Source organism: Stegodyphus dumicola, chromosome 10 (assembly GCF_044657685.1).
Source record: "Stegodyphus dumicola isolate Sdum_Otavi_A_Nest chromosome 10, ASM4465768v1".
In the NCBI taxonomy this organism is placed as follows: Eukaryota; Metazoa; Arthropoda; class Arachnida; order Araneae; family Eresidae; genus Stegodyphus; species Stegodyphus dumicola.
Window position 1 is genome coordinate 70148647 of NC_140777.1, and position 20735 is coordinate 70169381.

The following is a 20735-nucleotide window of genomic DNA, read 5'->3' on the forward strand; positions in this document are numbered from 1 at the left end:
AAGAAGCTACAGAGCATCCACATAGTTGTAAGCTCAAAGATTAGCCAAAGCAAGTTAGTTGATATCGCGCAGTTGGGACGTTTCGCGAGAGTTCTCATTTTCTGATTTATTTTCTTCTGCGGCACATGGAAGCAAAGGTCTACAGACGTAATTTTCAGATTACTGACGAAATAATGGAAACAGTCCTAGAGTATAAGACCTCAAAGACAGCCATGTAGCATTTACGAATTAAGCTTCAATTGTGTCCATGGGGATAAGGGGGTCCTGACGGGTATGTCATAATATAGTGGTATGATAATGATCACAAATATATTGATATTAATATCGTGTTATGATATTGCTTATTCATGGCCAAAACACTAAAAAATTATCGCTTTTGCAGACAATATTGCTTTTATTACAAGCGGTCGTACCAGAGACATTTTACAGGATAATTGTAATGAAACACTTTATACATTTATCCAATTTTGCAAAATTCAAAAATTGCAAATCTGACATAGTATATCTCAAGTCTTAAGAATCCATAAATCAGGCCAAAACGTAACTAAAACATAACTCTAAAAACTGATAACCAAAAAATCAAGTCTGTATACAATTAAGTACTTTGGATTAACAATCAACTAGAAATTCTCCTGAATTCAATTCCTCATCTATAAAATATTAAACTTCGCAGAACATCAATAGCTAATCGCCTGCAACGCATGCATTGATACAACTAGAGCTTAATCCCCATCTAATACGAATTCTTCTAAAACAATTATGTCAAAAATGGTAAATTACGACGCCCAGAATTTGGCATAACCAATGACAGTGTCAAAGGCTTTTTGCATTGCTCGAGCGTATCGCACAACTTCAAATACAGCTGTTGCTGTATTTTACTTTAGTGGTACTCTTTCACTATCAATAACTGCAGAAATGCAAAGCATCTAGATAAAAGTTTTTCAGCTTAACTAAGCTGCAGAATTTAAAAACGAAACCTTTCTGTTATCCAACTACGAAAAATAATTCCAAATTTATTCATCCAGCGCTTCTGTTCAGCAAAATAAAATTCCTCAAGTCTAATGAAAAATTCAAGTAGTTCATCTCCAATTGCAAATACTGATGGATCAAAAATTGAAGGAAAAAATAGCTAGCGGCCTGTTTTTAAACTGCTCTTCCAAATATCATCAACGAAAAGGTCATCTCCATAATAACAATATTAATGTTTTCCAGGCTTAATTGTCAGCCATAAAAGCAGCGATTGAAATAGCCTTTCTCAAAAATCTCAACGAATTTACCATAAAATCTGACTCTCAAGCAGCTGTTTTAGCGATTGAGATCTCTTACCCGCCCCATTATTGATTTCCAACATAAATTCTCTCCTTGTTATAATTCCAACACACCAAAATTCAAATTTCATGGATCAAAAAGGACATAGCGGCCATTGTGGTAATTATCAGGCAGATGAATTAGCTAAAGAAACAGCTCTTAATATCAAGATGGTACTGAAATCACGCTTCCATAGTCTCTCGCAAATATCCCGTACCAACTAAAACAACTTGCTTTAAAGTCCTGCCAAGATTCATGGAATAATGTTACACAGGGAAGACGCACATATAACTTTATCCTTAATGTAAGCTTCTCATCTGTGTACTCTAATCCTTCATTAAATTACTATATAACCCTTCCCCACATATTTCAATGCAAGAAATATGGCGAAATCTAGCATCTGCATGTGTGGGTAATAGGGGACTCCTGATCATTATACAGTTCCCCATTTCTTCAAACTTCCTTTGTAAACTCTTATAAAGCTTGCAATTTCTTTAAAGGGTTAGTTATGGAGATACTGCGTTTTAAGAGTTAGTATACCATGGGTCATTACCAGTTGACCCATGGTACATCGTTGGTTTCCCCCGTACTTTTATATGTACCTGTACCTGATATGAGCAAAATGATAACAATTATTTATCGGTATTTACATGCTATCGCAACTGCTTTAGTGGACATTGTTATTAGGAGTTAGCGGCTAGCATAACCGGCCTCTTCTTTAGCATCGTCTCCTCTAGCGACTTCTTAAGCGACTTCTTAAATGGTACGTTTCTCGACGTAGGGGATACGAGATCTAGCGGACACCCCTAAGCCAAGAAGCGTACCTCTTAGATCGCTCGCGCTACATTAAAGCGTTTGGCTGGCTCCGTGAGGGGATACTCCAGAACAACTCTACATATTATTTATGAGATATTCGTATTACATTTGATCCTAGGTTACTGTGAACCACTCATAACAGCACGTGTGCAAGTCTTCAAGAAACTGATATTTTTTCTAAAATCAAGCAAAGAGACTTATTACTGGAGATGTTAAATCTAGTCCTAGTGAAGCTATGCTAAAGTTAACAAAAGGTTTGCCCGTCAAAACTGTTACTGAAGAGACAGCTGTTACCTTATAAAAAACGTTGCTTCTCTTTGAAGATCCTTTCTGGACTAATTACAGGACACAACTAGAAATCTCAAGACACAGTGTGGCTTCTTACAAAGTTTTCATAAAATTAGGGAGGAATTTGGCTTAGTCGATCGAATGCAAGAACCCCGGTCTTGAAACGCCTTGTTCTGGACGCAGTTAATATAATATTATTAATACAATACGAATACTTTCATATAATACCATTAATCTACGTTAATATAATATTATTAATATATTCCGAATCAGAGCTGGTTGCCTATTTATACAGATGAATCATATAGTAATGATCTAATGTCTGCAAGTTCGGGGGTTTATTCTGGGCTTTTTTCCTTCTATGCCTCTGCTGGGAAAAACCGCAATGCATTTGATGGTGAGGTGGAAACTCTTAGAAATGCTCTTAAACAATTATTGACATTACATTATAAATTCAAGAATGCTGTCCTGATATCTGATTCAGTTAATCTAGCAAGTCAAAATGCAAGACGTTGGCTCTTTGGAAACCAGCATATCAACTGTTCTTCAGAGCCGAGAAGTAATCCGAAGCCTATTGCAGAAAAATAAGAAAACTGGTATAGAGTGGATCCCTGGACACAGCAGCATCTATGAAAATGATCAAGCAAATTACCTCGCACGAAAAGCTGCTGAAATCGACAAATTCAAATATGTCACATCACTCAATAAAGCAGTCTGTAAAACAAAAACATCATTTGAAAATGTAAGATAGCATAAAGACGAAACAAAGGAAGGCTGAAAATTTCGCTTGCCTGCCAGAATATCCACAACGTAATGCTATAGCCATATTTCGGCTACTTACAGGCCATGATTGCTTGGATTACCCATAATGGTATCCTCTCAGTCCGGTACTTGCTGACATTTATATGCACTATTTTGAGATGAAATTATTTGATAAATTATCTTTTCGTCTTTGGATTCGGTATGTTGACGACACTTTCGCACTTTTTGACGGTTATAAAAAGGATTTATCCGAGATTCTATCTATTATGAATTCAATTGATCCAGCCATCCAATTCACTCTTGAAATTGAATCCAACAATTCCCTCCCCTTCCTCGATATTCTTATAATCCGCAATGAAACCGATTTTAGCACCACTGTGTACCGTAAACCCTTTGCAGTTTGTTTACCACCCCATGCCAAGTCATGCCACCCTGTTAAGCAAAAAATGGCTTCTTTTTACTATTATGTTTTCCGCGCGCTAAAAGTTTGTTCCTCTGAATCTTTGCTTACCAATGAACTTAATTATTTGAGAGCAGTTGCGATTGACCGTGGATTTTCTCCCGTGATTATTGATAAAGCCGTCAAAAAATTTTCAGATTCCCATCAAAGAAGACATTCCACTGTTAGAAATAATATTAATGACCTTGTCGTGCTTCCATTTTATCCTTCTGTTAGCTATAAAATTGCACGGATTCTCCAGAAATTCAATTTTCAAGTCGGTTTCTCCCCTATTAATAAAATTCACCCTTCGATTCTAAAAGATTGCGTTTCTGTCTTGAATTCTTGGGGAATTTATAGTATATCATGTCAGTGTGGTTTAAGATATATTGGCCAAACAAAAAGAGCGTTGAAGTTTCGTATCAAGGAACATGAATCTTATGTCAAAAAAGGCGAAATTAACAAGTCTTCAATAGCGTATCATAGCTGGACTTTTAACCATAATTTTGATTTTGGGTCTGCAAAAATCATCCAAAAGGCTTCTTCCATAGGCGAATTGGATTTTCTTGAGGCTTTTCACATTCACAAAGATTTAGAAAGTTTAGTTAATGATTTGAAGTCCAATCCAGTCCTTCCTAATGCCTTTAAAATTCTACTATCTTAATTCAATTATTTTTGCCGATAGATGGCGTTACCTCCTCGCGCTTGGTACTACCAGAGGGTATAAAAATCCGTTCAGTGGTTGCTTTCCATTATTTGAAGTTCAGATTTTGAGCGTAAGGTGCATTTACCCCTCGCTCCCTATTTTAACTTCGCTAATATTTCTTTATGCTTGATCAGACAGCCTGGCTCAGTAAAAGTAGGCGGCCAGTGCAACTCTGATTAAAATCTAGTTATAACCACGTGCAGTGCTGATAAGCACTACGTGTTTCTGTGACTCCTTCTCCTATTTTCTTCTTTCTATGTATTTCTTTCTCCTGATGAGGAGGGACCTTTAGCTGCCCTCGAAATCGATTGAGTGTTTCATTATACCTACGCTAAATATAAGGTTGTTTTTTACGATTTTGATTGTCACATTAGCGTGTTTCTCTTCTAGTCCATGCGTACGATAGTTCTTCGGTTTCATCGAGCATTGCCGCCATTTCCACATGAGTTATTTCTGCTGTATTTCAATTTTCTTATTTATTGTTTATCTCGATTTTGAACTATGCATTTGTGAAATTCGCCTGCAATAGAAAAAACTATGCTATAACATTTTCATGGATACCATATTTTGTCACAAACTCGCTGAAGGGAACAATAACTTTGAAACTCTTCTTAGAACGATTTAATTTTTTTTAAGGGGTAGCTAAATTTTTGCTTTGACAGTTTTTAAGAATAAATACCTAATTAAAACTTAAAGTATGTATGTAATATGTGCACATTAGGCACGCAATAAGTATGTTTTTGCAGTTTTAAATTCTTATTCTCTTACATCTGCAAAAAACCGGGAAATTTCGCCTAGAGAGTTGCACTAATACATAAATAGCTACTTACAAAAGCGGCATATCGTATTCTTTCTGTTTGTGCAAAAACTGGAAGTCAGTATTGCATCTCTGTTATTGCTGTTTCAAGATAAATGTTTTTCTTTCAGACTCTCTGTATGTCCTATTATATCAATAAGAATTATTTCTTACTGCATTAATGCAATAAGCGCATTGCTTTTGCCATAACATTAGGCATTATTTATATACATTAGGCATTATATGAAGAAATTAACAATTTAAGCAGTAAGTAGGCAAAATAAATAAAACATTCAGCATGCGCAACAACAGTAGGAAAAGACATGCATTTCATTCAGTTAAAAAAATTACGAAATAAATTTATAGCAACCGCAAATAAATTCAAAAGGAAACGTACTTTCTACAGCTCATGTGAGGCACGCCGCGTCCCTGACTGTAGTAACAGAAATTAACCTGGTTGAGCGCCGCCTGGTGGATGCAGGTGGTAGCTCTCGATTTGATCTGCGTCTCTCTACAGATCGCCATAACAGGGTCAGAATCTGTTGGAAAATTGCTTTGGCTCTTATTTTAATTCTTCATTTGAGAGCGAATTTTTTGAGTTAGATCGTGCATGCAATTCAAGCAAATTGCTTTATTTTTAGCAAAAAAAATTGCTTTATTTTTAGCAAAAACATGGGTACTCAAATGCCATAAGCTAATAACATGCATAATATTTCGTTTTGAAAGCAAAAACATAGCAAATAAGCAACGAACTACATAGCATATTATATAAAAATCTATGCTACATTTAAAAAAAAACGGAATCAGCTTATTTATCTGATATTTAATTAGTATTTACTTTATGAGTGACTTGAGGTTTCATTTTTATACAACAGCGAATATGGTGCAGAAGTGCAGCAATTTAAGTGCATTAAATGTTATTAGTTAATGTAATCAGAGTATTAGTTGACAATCTATAAGCATAAAATACAAAATTCAAATTTAAGGATTTGGTAAATTAATTAAGGCAGCTGTGTTAATTTAATTCAGACAGATGCTTCCTGCTTTGTTAAAAGAGAATAACGCTTTCTTTCTATGTGTCCAGTAACGAATTAAAAAAGATCGCAGGAAAGACTTCTCCTGTTTCGTACTTAATATCTAAATCTTATGAATTTGCTCCTTTTAGCAAAGCCGTTCTTTATTACACAGAGTTTCTTCTAACTTAAAAACAAATAGATGTTATTGATTTCATATTGAAGGAGCATTCGTAACTACAGCTGTTTAACAGTTCCATGTAATCTAAGAAACACAATATATCAAGAAATTGAGATTATCGTCTAGAAAATTATTTTTAATCATTTAAAGGCCCCAACTTAGGCAGCATATAAACGTCGGAAATGAAAACGAGAAATGAAAATTATAATCTCCGTTTCTTCATAATTACAGTTTTTAGGTAAAATGTAACTTTTATAAAGCTGTAATGTATTTATTCCCATTAATGTGTTAAACGATAACATTTGTATGCTGGGCTTCTACTTATTTTTCGTAGCCCCCCCCCCCAAAAAAAAACTTTCAAAGCACTGGCAACAACAGAAACAGCAGAGAAATACATATATAGAAACAGCTGAGAAAAGCTTCGTATTGCTAACTTAATACAGAGTCTGTTCACACATTTTTTAGACGATGTATATTGTATTCACAAAACTAAATTACAATAAGACCCCGCTTAACGCGGGGGATACGTTCCATCAAAGTAGAGCGTAATTCGAAACAGCGCTAAACGAGGCTATCTTTACATGTAAATATTGGGGTTAGGGGAAGATGGCTAGGAAATTGGTTAGGTATTAAATATAAAAAGTATGTTTTTTTAATAAAAATAAAACCAAACATTTATTTCTTAAAGCCCAAATTAATACCACATTATTATTTCTTGCAAAAATAAAAACAAAATATAAATAACAAAACGAATATTCTTAAAAAAAGCAAATAAAATTCTAAGTCAGTCATATTTAGTTAGCCTTCCGCGTTTTCAGTGTTCTGCCTTTTTGTGACAAAAGCATCTAATGTTGTTTGCCTTTTTCTTTTGCGTTGTTCTCTTAAAAATTCTTCATAAACGGATAGAGCATCTCTAACACCACGACTTACTTTTGAGCTCCTGTCAAAATTTGGATCATTTTCAATGAATTGATCCATTATTTCAGTTATGGTAGACAAACTCCTTTTTACAAACGCCATCGAAAGTTCTTTTTGCTCTTCTTCTGAATCACTGCTGTCAACATTTTTGTTTTCTTCTTGTTCAGTTAATTCCTTGAGCTCATCATTAGAAAGACTAGCCGCTGCTTCTTGAATTATTTCTTCGACATCTTCCACATTTACCCCTTCAAAATATGTCTGTACAATACCGCACCAAACAAGAAATACAAGTACACTCTTTCGGATATGTATTTGAAACCTATCGCTGCATAATATTTCGGGGAATCCCCGTATGCTGCGAGCGATTTTGTGGAATCCCCGGGTTGAAATAAAAGAGCGCTAAACCGAAAGAGCGCTAAACGAAACTGCGTTAAGCGGGGTCTTACTGTGCATAAAATTCTTGTGTTTTAAATGTTCTATTTGACATCACTTATTCTGAACTATCTTTCGACACCGCAATTTCCAGGATAATAATGCCTTTTGAAGTGACAGAAGAGATATTCTATCGCATTCCTACCGAGCAGCTTTCCAGAGTCCTGTTAGGGTTTTGGAACAACGTTTGGATAATGCAGTTTTTAAAAGTCCGAAAGCACAAAAATCCATAAATGACACATCGGGAGATTTAGTAGAGATATCAGTGAAGGGTATGGCCTTGATACCAGTTTTTCGTTCCATTTCTTTTAGGAAATTTACAGTGGATTTTGATGTGTGACTGCTAGCCTTGTCCTGATGGAGTCTCACAGATTGATGGCACTGTGGGTAAAGCGATAGTATTTCATTCAGAAAAATTGGCGATAAAATATGTTCCTGATAGTATTTGGAGTTAATCTTGACATTTTTTTGCACTATCTTTATTTTTAACTTGCCATTATAAGAAAAACCAGCAACAATCATGAACCCCTTAGAAAAACGTTCTTTCGATTGTTTGAACCATGTACTTAAATTTTTTTCTCCCTTTTTATGATAATAAATGGCACTTTTTTTGTTACAGTCATTTAAGTACACTCATGCTTCATCTATTGTGACAATTCTTTTCCATTTTTCTTTGGATAAGTGTTTCTCCTATAGAATTCTGCAGCGTGTCCTGCGTTGAGCGATATGCTTTGGAAGAAGACGATGCACATTGCGTTTTTCCGATTTCTTAAGATTTAAGTCAACGTTTATCGTTTTGTTTACAGTGGACACCGAGCATTTTAATGATTTTGCAACTGTCCTTTGACTAGGGGGATTTTCTTTTAACATTAAACAACGTACCTTTGCAATAGTCGAAGATGTCCGTTTTTGCCTTGGATACTTGTTTGGAATTTTTGTCGCACTTGAGGCTCCAATTTGACGTTTTTTTACATTTTTTGTTGATGATATTGCCTATCGACGCTTTAGATATCACAAAACCATGACTCTCACATCGTTTTTGGATAACGAACTATGCAAATTTCTCTTCGGAAAGAGCGTAAATGTAGCCTTCGAACCACTGCTTTGTTAAATTCGCCATTTTGAATAAAAACAAAACTTTCAAGCCACAGACGATAATTTTGACTTTTAAAAACACAGTATACTTGCAATTACTTCTTTTGCAGCAAAAGATGTTTTATTACCGCTTACCAAAATCGTCTAAAAAATGTGCGAACAGCCTCTGTATTATATAGAAATGAATATTTTGGTGCTTATTTATAACACTGTGTGGTTACCTTGATTTAACCATAACATCTCCCGGCAGAAAGCGAAATACTATTTTTGACCGATTATTAGGAACCTCGAATACCACTACCTTCTATAAAAGAATAATACCATCTGGCATGGTCTGATCAATAATCTCATATACAGCAATTGCCGCTGATTAAAATCACTGTCGTTCCAAACACATCTGAGTTTATTAAAAGGTTATACTTAATCGACGGCGATTTGTGCATTGCATATCCTAAAATCAATTAGAAACTAACTGCTAACTGTTAATTAATAAAATAACCACTAACTGCTAATTCAATAATTAATCTCAAAATATTAAATTAAAAAGTAATGTCAAAATTAAACTCTTTACGCATTTTGGATTTTCATTTTTTATTATTACGTTACTGATAAAATTTTATATTATAAACAAGTCTTTATTTTTATCTTTTATTTTTTCAACAAAGATATTTTATCTTACAACCAACTATTCTATCTGCGTTTGTTTTCCTATTGTTCAACGAAAGCTTTTCATTTGTACTGTTAATTTTGCAAAGCTGCTGGTAATTTTTTTAACAGCATCTTTCAGTTAAATAATTTTTTTGAACTTGCAGAGATTCTTCCGATTCGATTGATGTTGACATATCGTCACTTTTATCTGCATCGTTTTCGCTTGTCTGTTTCCTTAGTTTCTTTTCACTTTCATCGTCAGTTTTTACACACATTGTTTCAATTCTTTTGCGAGCTGACACGTATTATACAAACGAATTTGCATAATTTCGCTCACTGATGTCTCAGACATTAGCATGCAAGTCCTTTGAGGCTCCTTCTACCTAAAAGCCACATTTTCGAAAACAGATTTTAACTGATTTTAAGAGTGCATCTATAATATCATTGACTATAATATCCCGTGCACTGACTAGAACATGCCTGAACTTCAGCAAAGGAGATATCGACTTACTTATCTCCTTTGAAGTGCTTGCATTTTCAAAAAATTCTGTTCTGTTCATCACTTTTTGAACATCTTTTCTGTAATGATATGTGAAAGATTTTGTAAAACCCTGGTATAAAGACTGAATGTTAGAAGTTTTTTTCCTCCCCCAGGAAGATACACTAATGTTTTTTAGAAAGATATCAGATGTGTGTTCCATAGTGATCTATTTAAAAAAGCCGTTTTTCATTTTTCAGCTTGCTGTCCTATTTAAAAATGTCAGTAAAATTGCTACTTGCAGTCAATAAGTTAAAGGCGAATTCTGGCCTTCTTTCTAGCATCGAGTTTTCTAGGTTTTTGAAACGAGCTGCTGTTTTACTTTTAAATATTTATGTGTGTTCAGGTAATGTTCCGTAACACAGTCGAATTTCGTCTGTATTATAAATTTGGTGCGACTTGTAATCATTTAGCAGTCTAAGAAAAACGTCTTTATCCAGTTATCAGTCGCATGATGATCTGATGCCTCTTCTTACTCGCCATCCAGTTTTAGATGATAAATGTTGCACTTTTCTCCTTTCTTCAACTTGTAAGCCATACCATCTTAAAAGAAAATTTCATATTAACTGCTGACAAACGAAAAGCAGCTAGGGAGAATTATTAATGAATCTGAGAAGTATGAAGGATTTTATTTTCTGGGAATATACTTCTCGTTTTATATAGTTTTCAGCATGATAAACAATAGAGAAACTAATGTAATTTGAAGAGGAAAGCTTGCAGTGTCTGATATTTAATAACAGATGAATATTTCTTATCAATGCACTTTGCAGCTCTGCGATATTTCATTCAGAATGCCAGATTAGAAAATTCGTGTATTCAGAGTTCGTGTATTAATAGCATTCGTAATGGTTAGGAATCAGCTTTTGAACAAGAAATATCAGTGAACAAAAGGCAATTAATTGTTCGTGTTTCGAACTAATTTTAGAAGTATTATTATTTAAGCATTACATATAATACGTAAACACAACGTATTACCAACAAGTAGTATAAGCGATTAAAAATTTTGTTAATAACACAAACTGTTGTAGCAACCCTACAATACCACAGCTGACTTTAGTGATAATGAAACATATTTCAACAAGATATAATTCCTGATATTTTTAGACATAGGATTCTGGAAAACTTAAATAAATAAATAGAAATGTTAGCTGGACGAAACTGCAAATGCGATTTTAAAAAATATTTTTTGGTTGATTGAAAATACGTTTAATTTCTTTTTCTACCTCTCAGAGAAAAATAGTGTCTCCAGTATATCTACAACAACAATAAGTTCGAAATAACGAAGAAGTCAACAAAAATACATTAAATTAATTATTTTAATCATACATTGGCACAATTTTCATAATGTGTAGAAATATTAACTTAAAATTAATGAACTTTCACATCCGTACGCAAGTATATATATATTTATTTATACGTTCTGGAATTTTTTATAACAACATCGTTCTATTCGGCCACCACGGCTGGTGAATGTTTGATTTGTTTGTTTATATATGCTATCGAGAATACTTAAAAAGGTATTTCATGCATACCTTAGTGCAAAAAATGGAAATTCAGGATGTATTTCACCCTATAATTTCACTCACATGTGATGTTTTGGTTTCAAGATCGAAAACACTGCATTTGTTTCCCCTTAAAGTTTTCTTATCACATTCTTTGAAATGTCGTAATTTTTGTACATAAATCCTTTCTTTGTTGTCACATGATAGTTTTCTATCGCTGGCTGGAAAAAAAGTAAATTCTCTTTTTGTGTCAGCATATTCAGGAATTTAAAAAAATGAGAAATAATGCAATTCTTTGCAAGATTTCTGGCTTCAAATCTAAGACTCAGATCTGAAATAATATTTTTCCCTGTTTGACACATACTTTCTTATTTATGATACTAGGGACAAATATAAGAAAATAGTAGACCTAACGATTCATTCTGTAAATCAGGGTTTCTTAAACTATGGGTCGCGGGATCTGCAGTAGGGGGTCGCCAAAAATTTTAGCAGTTTTGATATTTCTTTGACTTATTATAATAATTTTACAATTACCAAATATTTTTGCACAATATATCTGAAAATAGATAAAGACAAGGCAATACAGACAAAGAAAAAAACGAAAACGTTTCGACGTATTCTTTCTATAATATAAACTTTCATTTTCCTTGCTTTGTACGTGACGCTATCATTTCGTCTGTTACTTATTAAAATTTTCACATTGTTCTATGTCTTAAAATTAGAAATTAAAGTTAATGACCTAAAACTGCAAGAGTATATTATAGTACAAGTGAAAAAATTGAAAGATTCACTCACACGGGTGTCGGATTTGCGCAATACTTATGGGGCCCTGGGCGTCGCAAAAATCTCAGTGATAAAAAGGGGTCGCGACTGAAATAAGTTTAAGAAACCCGACTTTAAATGATAAGCTTAGATACGGCTGGGGTTTCAATTCTTACATAAGTATTTTTCATTTAGCAGCACTGTAGCAGCTGCATATACGATGTATATCCTCTGGAGTAATTCGTAATTCCCTCAATATTTAGACTGCTTAATGTACAGCTGCACTTTCAATTCATTGCAGTTTTTATTTAACTCTCCAATACATAACTGTAGAGTACATGCTATTTATTCACTGTAATTCACACAGCCTTTAACTTTTAGACCGCTAGGTTTGTCCTTGTGCCATTTTTTGGTACTTTTCCCTTGGAATGCCGTTTTACCGCTATTCAAGTAAACATTTCTTAGCCAGAGTCGTCTGTATTTTGTTTACAATACGTTTTTTGGTATACAGGTGTGATCCATGCAGCTGTGAAAGAATAGTTAATGAGTACATTTTTTACGTTTTTATTTAATTATTAATTTAAGTAAATGATCATATTTATGTTTATTATTTTAATCACAGTTTAATTAATGTATTTTTAAATTCTTCTCGTCATTAGATATTTTTAACATTTCACTTTACTTGGGTTATATTTTTTCCAGAAAATGGACATTTACTTTCGTCGTTATCTACGTATTTATTTATTTATATTACTATTCATTCACATAACATTTTTCGTATGTATCTAACATTTGTCAGATATTGAACCTCTAAGGGAGGAAAAGAGTAATACCATAACGTATTCGATATTTCGAATCTATATCTACCGGTAATGGAGCCACATCTAAGCATTACATTCAGTCGACGATTCTAGTCAGTGAACTGTTCTGCATTATTTTTGTTAGTCATATCTAATTTAAAACATCGAAGAAAAATAAAAGAAAATGTAATAAATTTGAAGGGCGAGATAAGCAAGTGTAGAAACTTATGTCAGGTTTATCGATGGTACTGCAAAAGAGCTCGAATACATTAAAAACAGACATCAAAATTGAGTTCCGAAAGGGGAATATAAAACGAAATTCTCATTTTGTGCATCATACATTCATGATTCCTATCTCAAACACATTTTTAGTTTAATCAAATTTAATAAAAATGTTTTGTGTTTTCTTTATTTAATGTGACATTCCTTGAAGAAATTTAGCCGCAGGTATTAATTATCATGCTTTGCAACAATTAGCATCATGGACGACTCAAAAATGAGACTATGAAAGAAATTGCTTTGTTTCGGTTTATCTATACGGTTTTTGGTTCATCTGATTTGGCTGGGTTGAGAAGACCAATTAATTTTTTTTTATTTAACATACTTTTATCTGTGACTCATGTTTTCAATTTCAAGATGAAATCCATGACTGGGCAAATTGAGGAATTTGATGGATGTACTCAAAAAATACCAGTTGGAGATAAACATGTGCAAGAACGTGTTCTGATACATTACATAAATCAAGAAATGCTTTTCTAAGTTGCCTCTGAGTATTGTATGGAATCATTCGAAGGATTTAAACAGGTCTTCTGACCACCAGTAGTTTTCTGCTACAAATAAAATTGCAGTTGCATCATATTTTTCTAATCATTTGAATCTCATTCAATAAGATTCATTTATTCCCATTAGAAACCAACAATAGAAACTCTTCTGACATTGTTTCGAATGTTAAATGAAAGTTTTTTGGCAATCCACAATATTTTTAGTCCAAAGAGGCAGTTTTCCCAGAAGGGCTATTAATTTCGTTTTGGCATTTTGCGTCGTCCACTATAAAACGGCGTTTCACTTTTCAAATAGTTACCACCAAATATTAGAGGCTTGCATTATATTTAAAGAAATTAAATAATGAAGGATCTGAATGAATGTATGTATGTTTCTCGCGCTATGAAAAAGAACGGTACCTAGAGACATCAAATTTTGAATAACGTAGCCCTCCACTCGAATACGGGCATCTGGAAGCCAAAATTTGGAATTTGTTTTATAATCTGTTTCATATTTTGTAAAACTTCAATGAAAATTTCATTAACAAACTCAACGATTTCAAAGCGAGCAATGGCAACACTGTACGAAAAAAAAAAAAAAACATTTTTATCTCCAGTGCGCCAGATTGTGTATCGAAAATTCTAATGATATGCTCTTTTTAAATATTTTTCGATTTTGCTGTTGAATTGTGTTTTACGGTTTAAGTGCAGAGAACATGATATTTAATAAATAAATGTAACAAGCAAAATGTTAAGAAAAACGCTCTTTTGGGCGTAATATACCATCTGAAAACTTTCAGATGTTTTACTTATTTATTTATGTATGTTTACGGCAGATACACGCTGGGGTAAAATTATGCATACACAAGGCTTTGAAGTGTTAGAATTTTAAGTATTTTGGGTAAGATTAGAAAAAAAAAAATCGGGAAACTTTTACACCCTTCTTTGTATGCTGGTTTTATGCAATTTGAATATCACATTTTCAGAAAAATTTAGAATGATAAAATTTGCCTTTCAATATTTAGGAGGAACTCATTATATTACTATCGACAGATAGATTAAAATACCAGTGAGTTGTTCTTTGGAAATAGATATTAACTTGATTTAAAAGAACAATCATGTTTTAGGATTATATAACTTCATAACTAGAAGTTGTAAATAAATAGCATATATAATTAGTACATGTAAGAAGGGCATATTAAATCAGTGTTCTACACGTTGCTGTATATATTGCAAAGAAGAAGCATAGCTTTATAATTAATTCCCAGTAATAAATTTAAAGATAATGTATTGGAAGGAATAACATCGACGAATGAAATATTAATACAGAAAACAAAGTTCCACATTTATTGAAGATCAATAAAACGGAGGGAAGAATATAGAATTTTATTTGTGGCTAGCTGTAAAAATCTTTGTCTACTCATATGTGCGCTGAAGGATATATAATCAAGCTTTCTTAAATCAGGGTATCTATTATTCGCTGCAATAAGATGGGCTGGGTTCCATTAAATTAACGTCATGGAACCCAGCCCATTTTATTCAAGGTCCATTTCATTCTTAACGGGTTGGTGACATAAAAGTTCTTGCACATTCTTCTTATGAGAAAAGAATAAAAACTTCACTCAGTTTTCTTTTCTTAAAAATGACCTTCTCTTCAGGATAAAGAGTATTTTATAGTTTTCAGCAATAATTTTCTAACTATTAAAAATCTTTTGTATTATAACGTCTATGGTTTTTCGTTACTTGAACGAAGTTCAAAATACACATTCTAAGACGTGATTCTATTTATTGTGAACCATACAAAATGTCTAACCATGCATTTATTTAAGGTATAAAAATGTGAAAAAATTAAGATACATTAAATATACTTACTTCACCATTCATATAGCAGAATATTAAAGACACCAGAAAACCCTGTAATTAATTATGCAGTGTTAAATAACTAATAAAGGTTACAAAAATAAACTAAATTTTATAAATCATTGAAAGTTATAGACATGGCTTTTCATGTGAAGAAAATATTTTCTGTTGCAATGTGTCTCAGATATGTTCTTACATTATGTGAAACAGATCCTGTTTCTGTAGCGTCATTTGCAGTGTTTTCAGCTAATGACATTTAGTACTAGAATTATCACATTTTCATTATATCCAAAATTATAGCATCGGGTCATAACTGTTCCATGGACATCAATAAATTAATTTTTTCCACTGCATGTCGTATAAAAGCATAATAAATATTATTCTATGTAGGAAAATTTAGTTTTTGAAGCAGTGTACATTAAGAAGCGGTAAGACTTTATACTGCAATAAAAATGTGTAATTTTACACACAATTCATGTAGAATAAAATGTGTACTTTTTGCAAGTTTATTATAAAAGTATTTATACGAATTCAGTTTCAGCTCTAACATTCTGCATAGTTCAAAAATAGCAGAGTAATACATTATTATATCATAATAATCTCAGAAATTGCAGAAATAATTATTACTGCCATAACCTGAATAAAAAAACACTTTGATTGTTCTCTACGTCTCACATGTGATACAAATTTTGTACTCTTGTCATATCTAGTAAATGTAAGTTTACAGCCTCTGTACTTCGGAATCAGCTTTCCTGAAGTTTCTTCCTTTCTCATTTTAAAAGTTTTCATTTATATTTCTTATTTTTTAAATATTTTTTTCTTACTTTATAATACTACAGTCATCTCTGCTGAATTCGTACATCATTATTTCCTTAAAAACTTAAGCATTTATAGATCCAAGATGTGTAGGTAAAAAACAACAACTTAGGATAGCGTTTAATTCTAAAAGGAATTTTTTGTTGATTAGTGTAGTGGGAATTAATTTTTGGTGGCAGTTAAAATATTCGTTGCATGATTCTCAATTCTTAGTTTTCCCATGGCTAAGAGAATTTTCTGAACATACGGACAGGAAGCGTTGGTAGAAAAGCCGTTATTAATTGCAATGGTCAGCAACACTTCGTTTTGCCTTTTCTTGTTTTGAGATAGGAAAGCATCACTTTACAATATAAATTGCTCTATCTTAAGCTTTAGAACGACGAGAATTAGGGGGGATAGGGGGAGGGGTCATATTCCAACTTCTAAGACCAAGATGAGTTGGGAACTATTCTAGGGAGACCCAATCCGCCTTGTCCCAGCGGGACTATATGATTCAAAATAGACCAACCCTCCTCCAAACCAAAACGATGGCAACCAGAGACTCGCAGTTCATTCTCTCATTAGCTGAGCAAAACAAAAAATTAATTTAAGAGCCAACTAAACCACACATTAAAACCGGGTCCCCAAAGCCAGAGCCCCGAGTACATAAAAACTAGTCTAAAGAAACCAAAAAGAACTTAAAAATATACAATCAGCATTCCAACTCTCACTTACTCTAAAAATCATGCTGATAAAACATTATGATGAGTTGGGATAAATGGCATCATGATGGGCTGATAAAACATCATGATCAAGATGGGTTGAAGACATAACTTTCTTTGGAGGTTTCTCGGCTTTGAAATTCAGATTTGGCTGAAATTTGAAAGAGTAAATAGTAGTAGCAATCTAGGGCCAGCGTTTTCCACAGACGTGGCAGTGGCTAGCGCGGAGATTTGGCTGAAACTTCTTGAGGTAGGAGAAGAAAGAAAGTGGGCTTTCCGAGGTCAGACGGCATGGGCGGTGATCCTGCTCTTGTTTACCCTGCGGTATAAATACGAAAAAAATTCGGCCGGATCAAATCAGCGTTAATGCTGCTGTGATTCGTCACTGCCTCGACTATTTATTTCCCAAGGAATATCTGTATGTACAGGTTCCGATTGTGAACGACATGAAATCGTTGCTTTCGTAGGATGCTGTGTTGTCTTCACCTTTTTACCGCTCAAAAGATGCGCCTGGATTCTGTAATCTGTGCGTCTTTGAATTCAATATCGATCGGTACCTTGTGTGCGTCTTTGCATGTTAGGTAGCTATTATGCAACAATGCACATATGCAAAGAAATGCAAACACAACTGATTGCATCATCTTTAGAATTGTAAACTCTCGTCATTACGTCAATTTCAAGAAAGCATTTTTACATTATTGTCGTTTATTGACAGATGATTAGTTTAATGTTTTATTATTCCTACAGATGTAATCATAACTGCCACTGAGTAACCGCATTTTGCTTGCTTTTTGCCTGTCACATGGAAGTTTCTACGTTGCATGCAGATAACCATTTCTGAATAAAAGACATTTGCAGAATTTTGATCTTTGAATTTTTCTTCAACTCAGTTGTTTACGTTTCGACAGTATTATGGTATGCTATCTACAGATTTAATGAAACACTGCTGCGTGAAATTATATAAAAGAACTCTCTCCATACTTAAATTTTTGCATAACAGGGTACTAGTGTATTAGTGGAAATATTTGTAAATTCATAATTGTATAGCTGGTGATTTAAATCATACATTATAAAAATAATCTAATGATTCATTTTGAATGTGACTGTTAAAAAACACATTTGAGTGCATTGAACCATGATTATCCTTTAATAAATTTGCCAATAATTCTCGAGAATATAACTTATTGTAAAGAAATTTCAATATAATTGGGATATAATAGCGTAAGAAATAATAAGAAGCTATGTAACATTATATGATACGCAAACAATTCACATCAGATTTAAGTATTTCTTTTATTCTCGCAGGTACCAATTTGCTTAATGGCTTCTTTTCCCAAAACGAATAAAAATGCGATATTTTAGTCGTAAGTATCTCCTCTACGAGAGAGATACAACCGGCTTATTTTAAATTACCAAAAGTTTCAGTGTTGTAGAGTTTTCTATTTAGAAACAGTTTAGAAGAAGATCTGATAAATTTAGTTAAACGCAGCAGTTCTGAGCTCTGTATTCCTTAAGTTAGAATAGTTTATTTCTAAAAACATATCACCTAACACTGTAAGTATGTGGTTCGGGTTTCTAGCCTTTAGGTTCAGAATTTTATAAAACTAAAGCTACAATTTAAAATCCAAATGTGTTTCTCAGACTAATGACTCCCAACAGTGGTAACCTGATATATCCAGGGAGGTTTTACATTTAGGTGACTAAAATAATTTTATTTGATTCAAATAACGAAAAGGAGAAAACGATACGTTTGGATATATATTAATTGCAATAATACTGTGGCTCTTGTATGGAAAGATGATATTTAGAATGGTAAAAGTTCAACTGTAATGAAATTTTAGGAAGTCGATTCAATAATAAGCAATTCGAAATCTGAAATTTCGAATAAGAATACGTTATGAAGAACAAAATTCAGTGCTAAGGGATGCAAAAAATTAAAGATATAGAACATTAAATAAATCCAAAAAATCAATGACTTGGCAATAGTAAGAGAAGAACAGCAATAGAATTAAAAAAATTGCCAATTAATAGTCATAATAATAGATATCCGAGGAAGATGTTACATGATCCTTAATAGGAAAAATTACGTTTTACATCTTAATTAAACATTGAATCTATTTCGGATTACCGCTACTCGGTTTACTTGTGAATCTGAATTTCCTAACACATATTATGCCTCATATTTGGATAATATGAAATAAATTTAGTACATCATTTTATAATTTGTTTGTCTCTTTGTCTTCCTTGTAAAAAGCCTCTTACTCTATGAGGTAAGGAGTGGGTCTTTTTTTTCTTTTTTGCTTTTATATTTGCTATTGCTCTTTATGCTCACAATCTGTTCTTGCTCAAGAAAACTCAAATATTTAAGTGTTTTTGCTCTTAGTTATTAAACAATTTTGAATTTTTTCCCTCCTAATCGTATGAGAAAATTGTATTTTGATAAGATGCTATTTTATCGGAAAACTACAATTTCCAAAGTATTTTTTTAACTGATAATAGTAATGGATCCGCTTTTAAAACCCTTTTATCAGATTTTAACTTTTAACAAACTCATAACGTATCTTTTAAGTTTGGCTTAATACATATAATTTATATTAACAGTTAAAAATAAAGGTTATACATTTTCTTTCATATACAAGAAAAACATACATTAATATTTTTTTCTTTTATTTACCAAAACGGATTCTCCAGTTAATGAACTAATCTTCTTTAAGAACTAATCTTTTAGAGTGATTTACATATGTCGGCTTTATTTAGTGATTTTAATTATAATCCTATGCTTTCAAAAGCAATTAAAAGCCTCATATCATAGTTTTAGATGCCTTCCTAATTCTTGAGTTTTTTTCTTGTCTATGCTATTAAAATCTGTGCTCATCTGTATGTTTGTTTGTGGCATTATCTTCTCCGGAATGGCAGGGAGTTCCGTTTCGAGAGAGGTACCTCCCCTGGGTTCCTAAATTTCGTGGGAAGTCATTTAGACCATTCTCATGATCGTACGACTTTAATCAGCCGAGATATTAATTAAAAACTCCGAAAATCCGAAAATGCTAATTTTCGCGTTCAATTTTCGAGTGCGCTGGAGATAAAATTCTGCTTTATTTCGAAAAGTGTTGCCACTGCTGGCTTTCAAATCGTATACTTTATTAATAACAAATTTGTACGTTTTATAAAATGTGAAATAAGAATAGTATTGCCAAGCTTTAAACGTATTATTATTATTACATAAGGTCATATTCTGACGCGGAAGAAAGCATACGATTGCATGTGACGTCATTTATGTCGAAAATCTTCATTAATGTCATAAATAAATAGCTGCTGTTAGCAATTTTTTTTTTGTTTCAGGCTAGTATAATTGACACGATATATTAATGCCACGTTAATTCTTTTATTGATATTGAGAAAATTATGTTATATTACATTACATTTAAATCATGACGTCATACGTATTAACCTGAAGTGTCCAAATTTTTTGTTTCCTGGTTTGGCAATAATAGAATTATTTTCAAACTGGTTGTTGCTTGGAAAGAATGAACTAATTTCAATCGTATTGAAATGTTCCTATACATTTGCTTTTCAGAGGTATACAGAACTTA

General features: G+C 32.9%; 1 protein-coding gene across 4 annotated transcripts in view; it reads right to left on the reverse strand.

Moving 5' to 3' along the window:
- LOC118193720 (calcitonin gene-related peptide type 1 receptor-like) overlaps nucleotides 1-20735 on the reverse strand; it is a 666801-nt gene that overhangs the window by 9166 nt on the left and 636900 nt on the right. For 3 of the 4 annotated variants that reach the window (XM_085825063.1, XM_085825062.1, XM_085825065.1), the window contains one exon: nucleotides 15638-15679. In XM_085825063.1, the coding sequence (XP_085681189.1) occupies nucleotides 15638-15679 (42 nt within the window). Of the gene's footprint in view, nucleotides 1-5512; nucleotides 5655-15637; nucleotides 15680-20735 lie in introns of all 4 variants that reach the window. The other variant, XM_085825064.1, reaches the window with a different exon arrangement.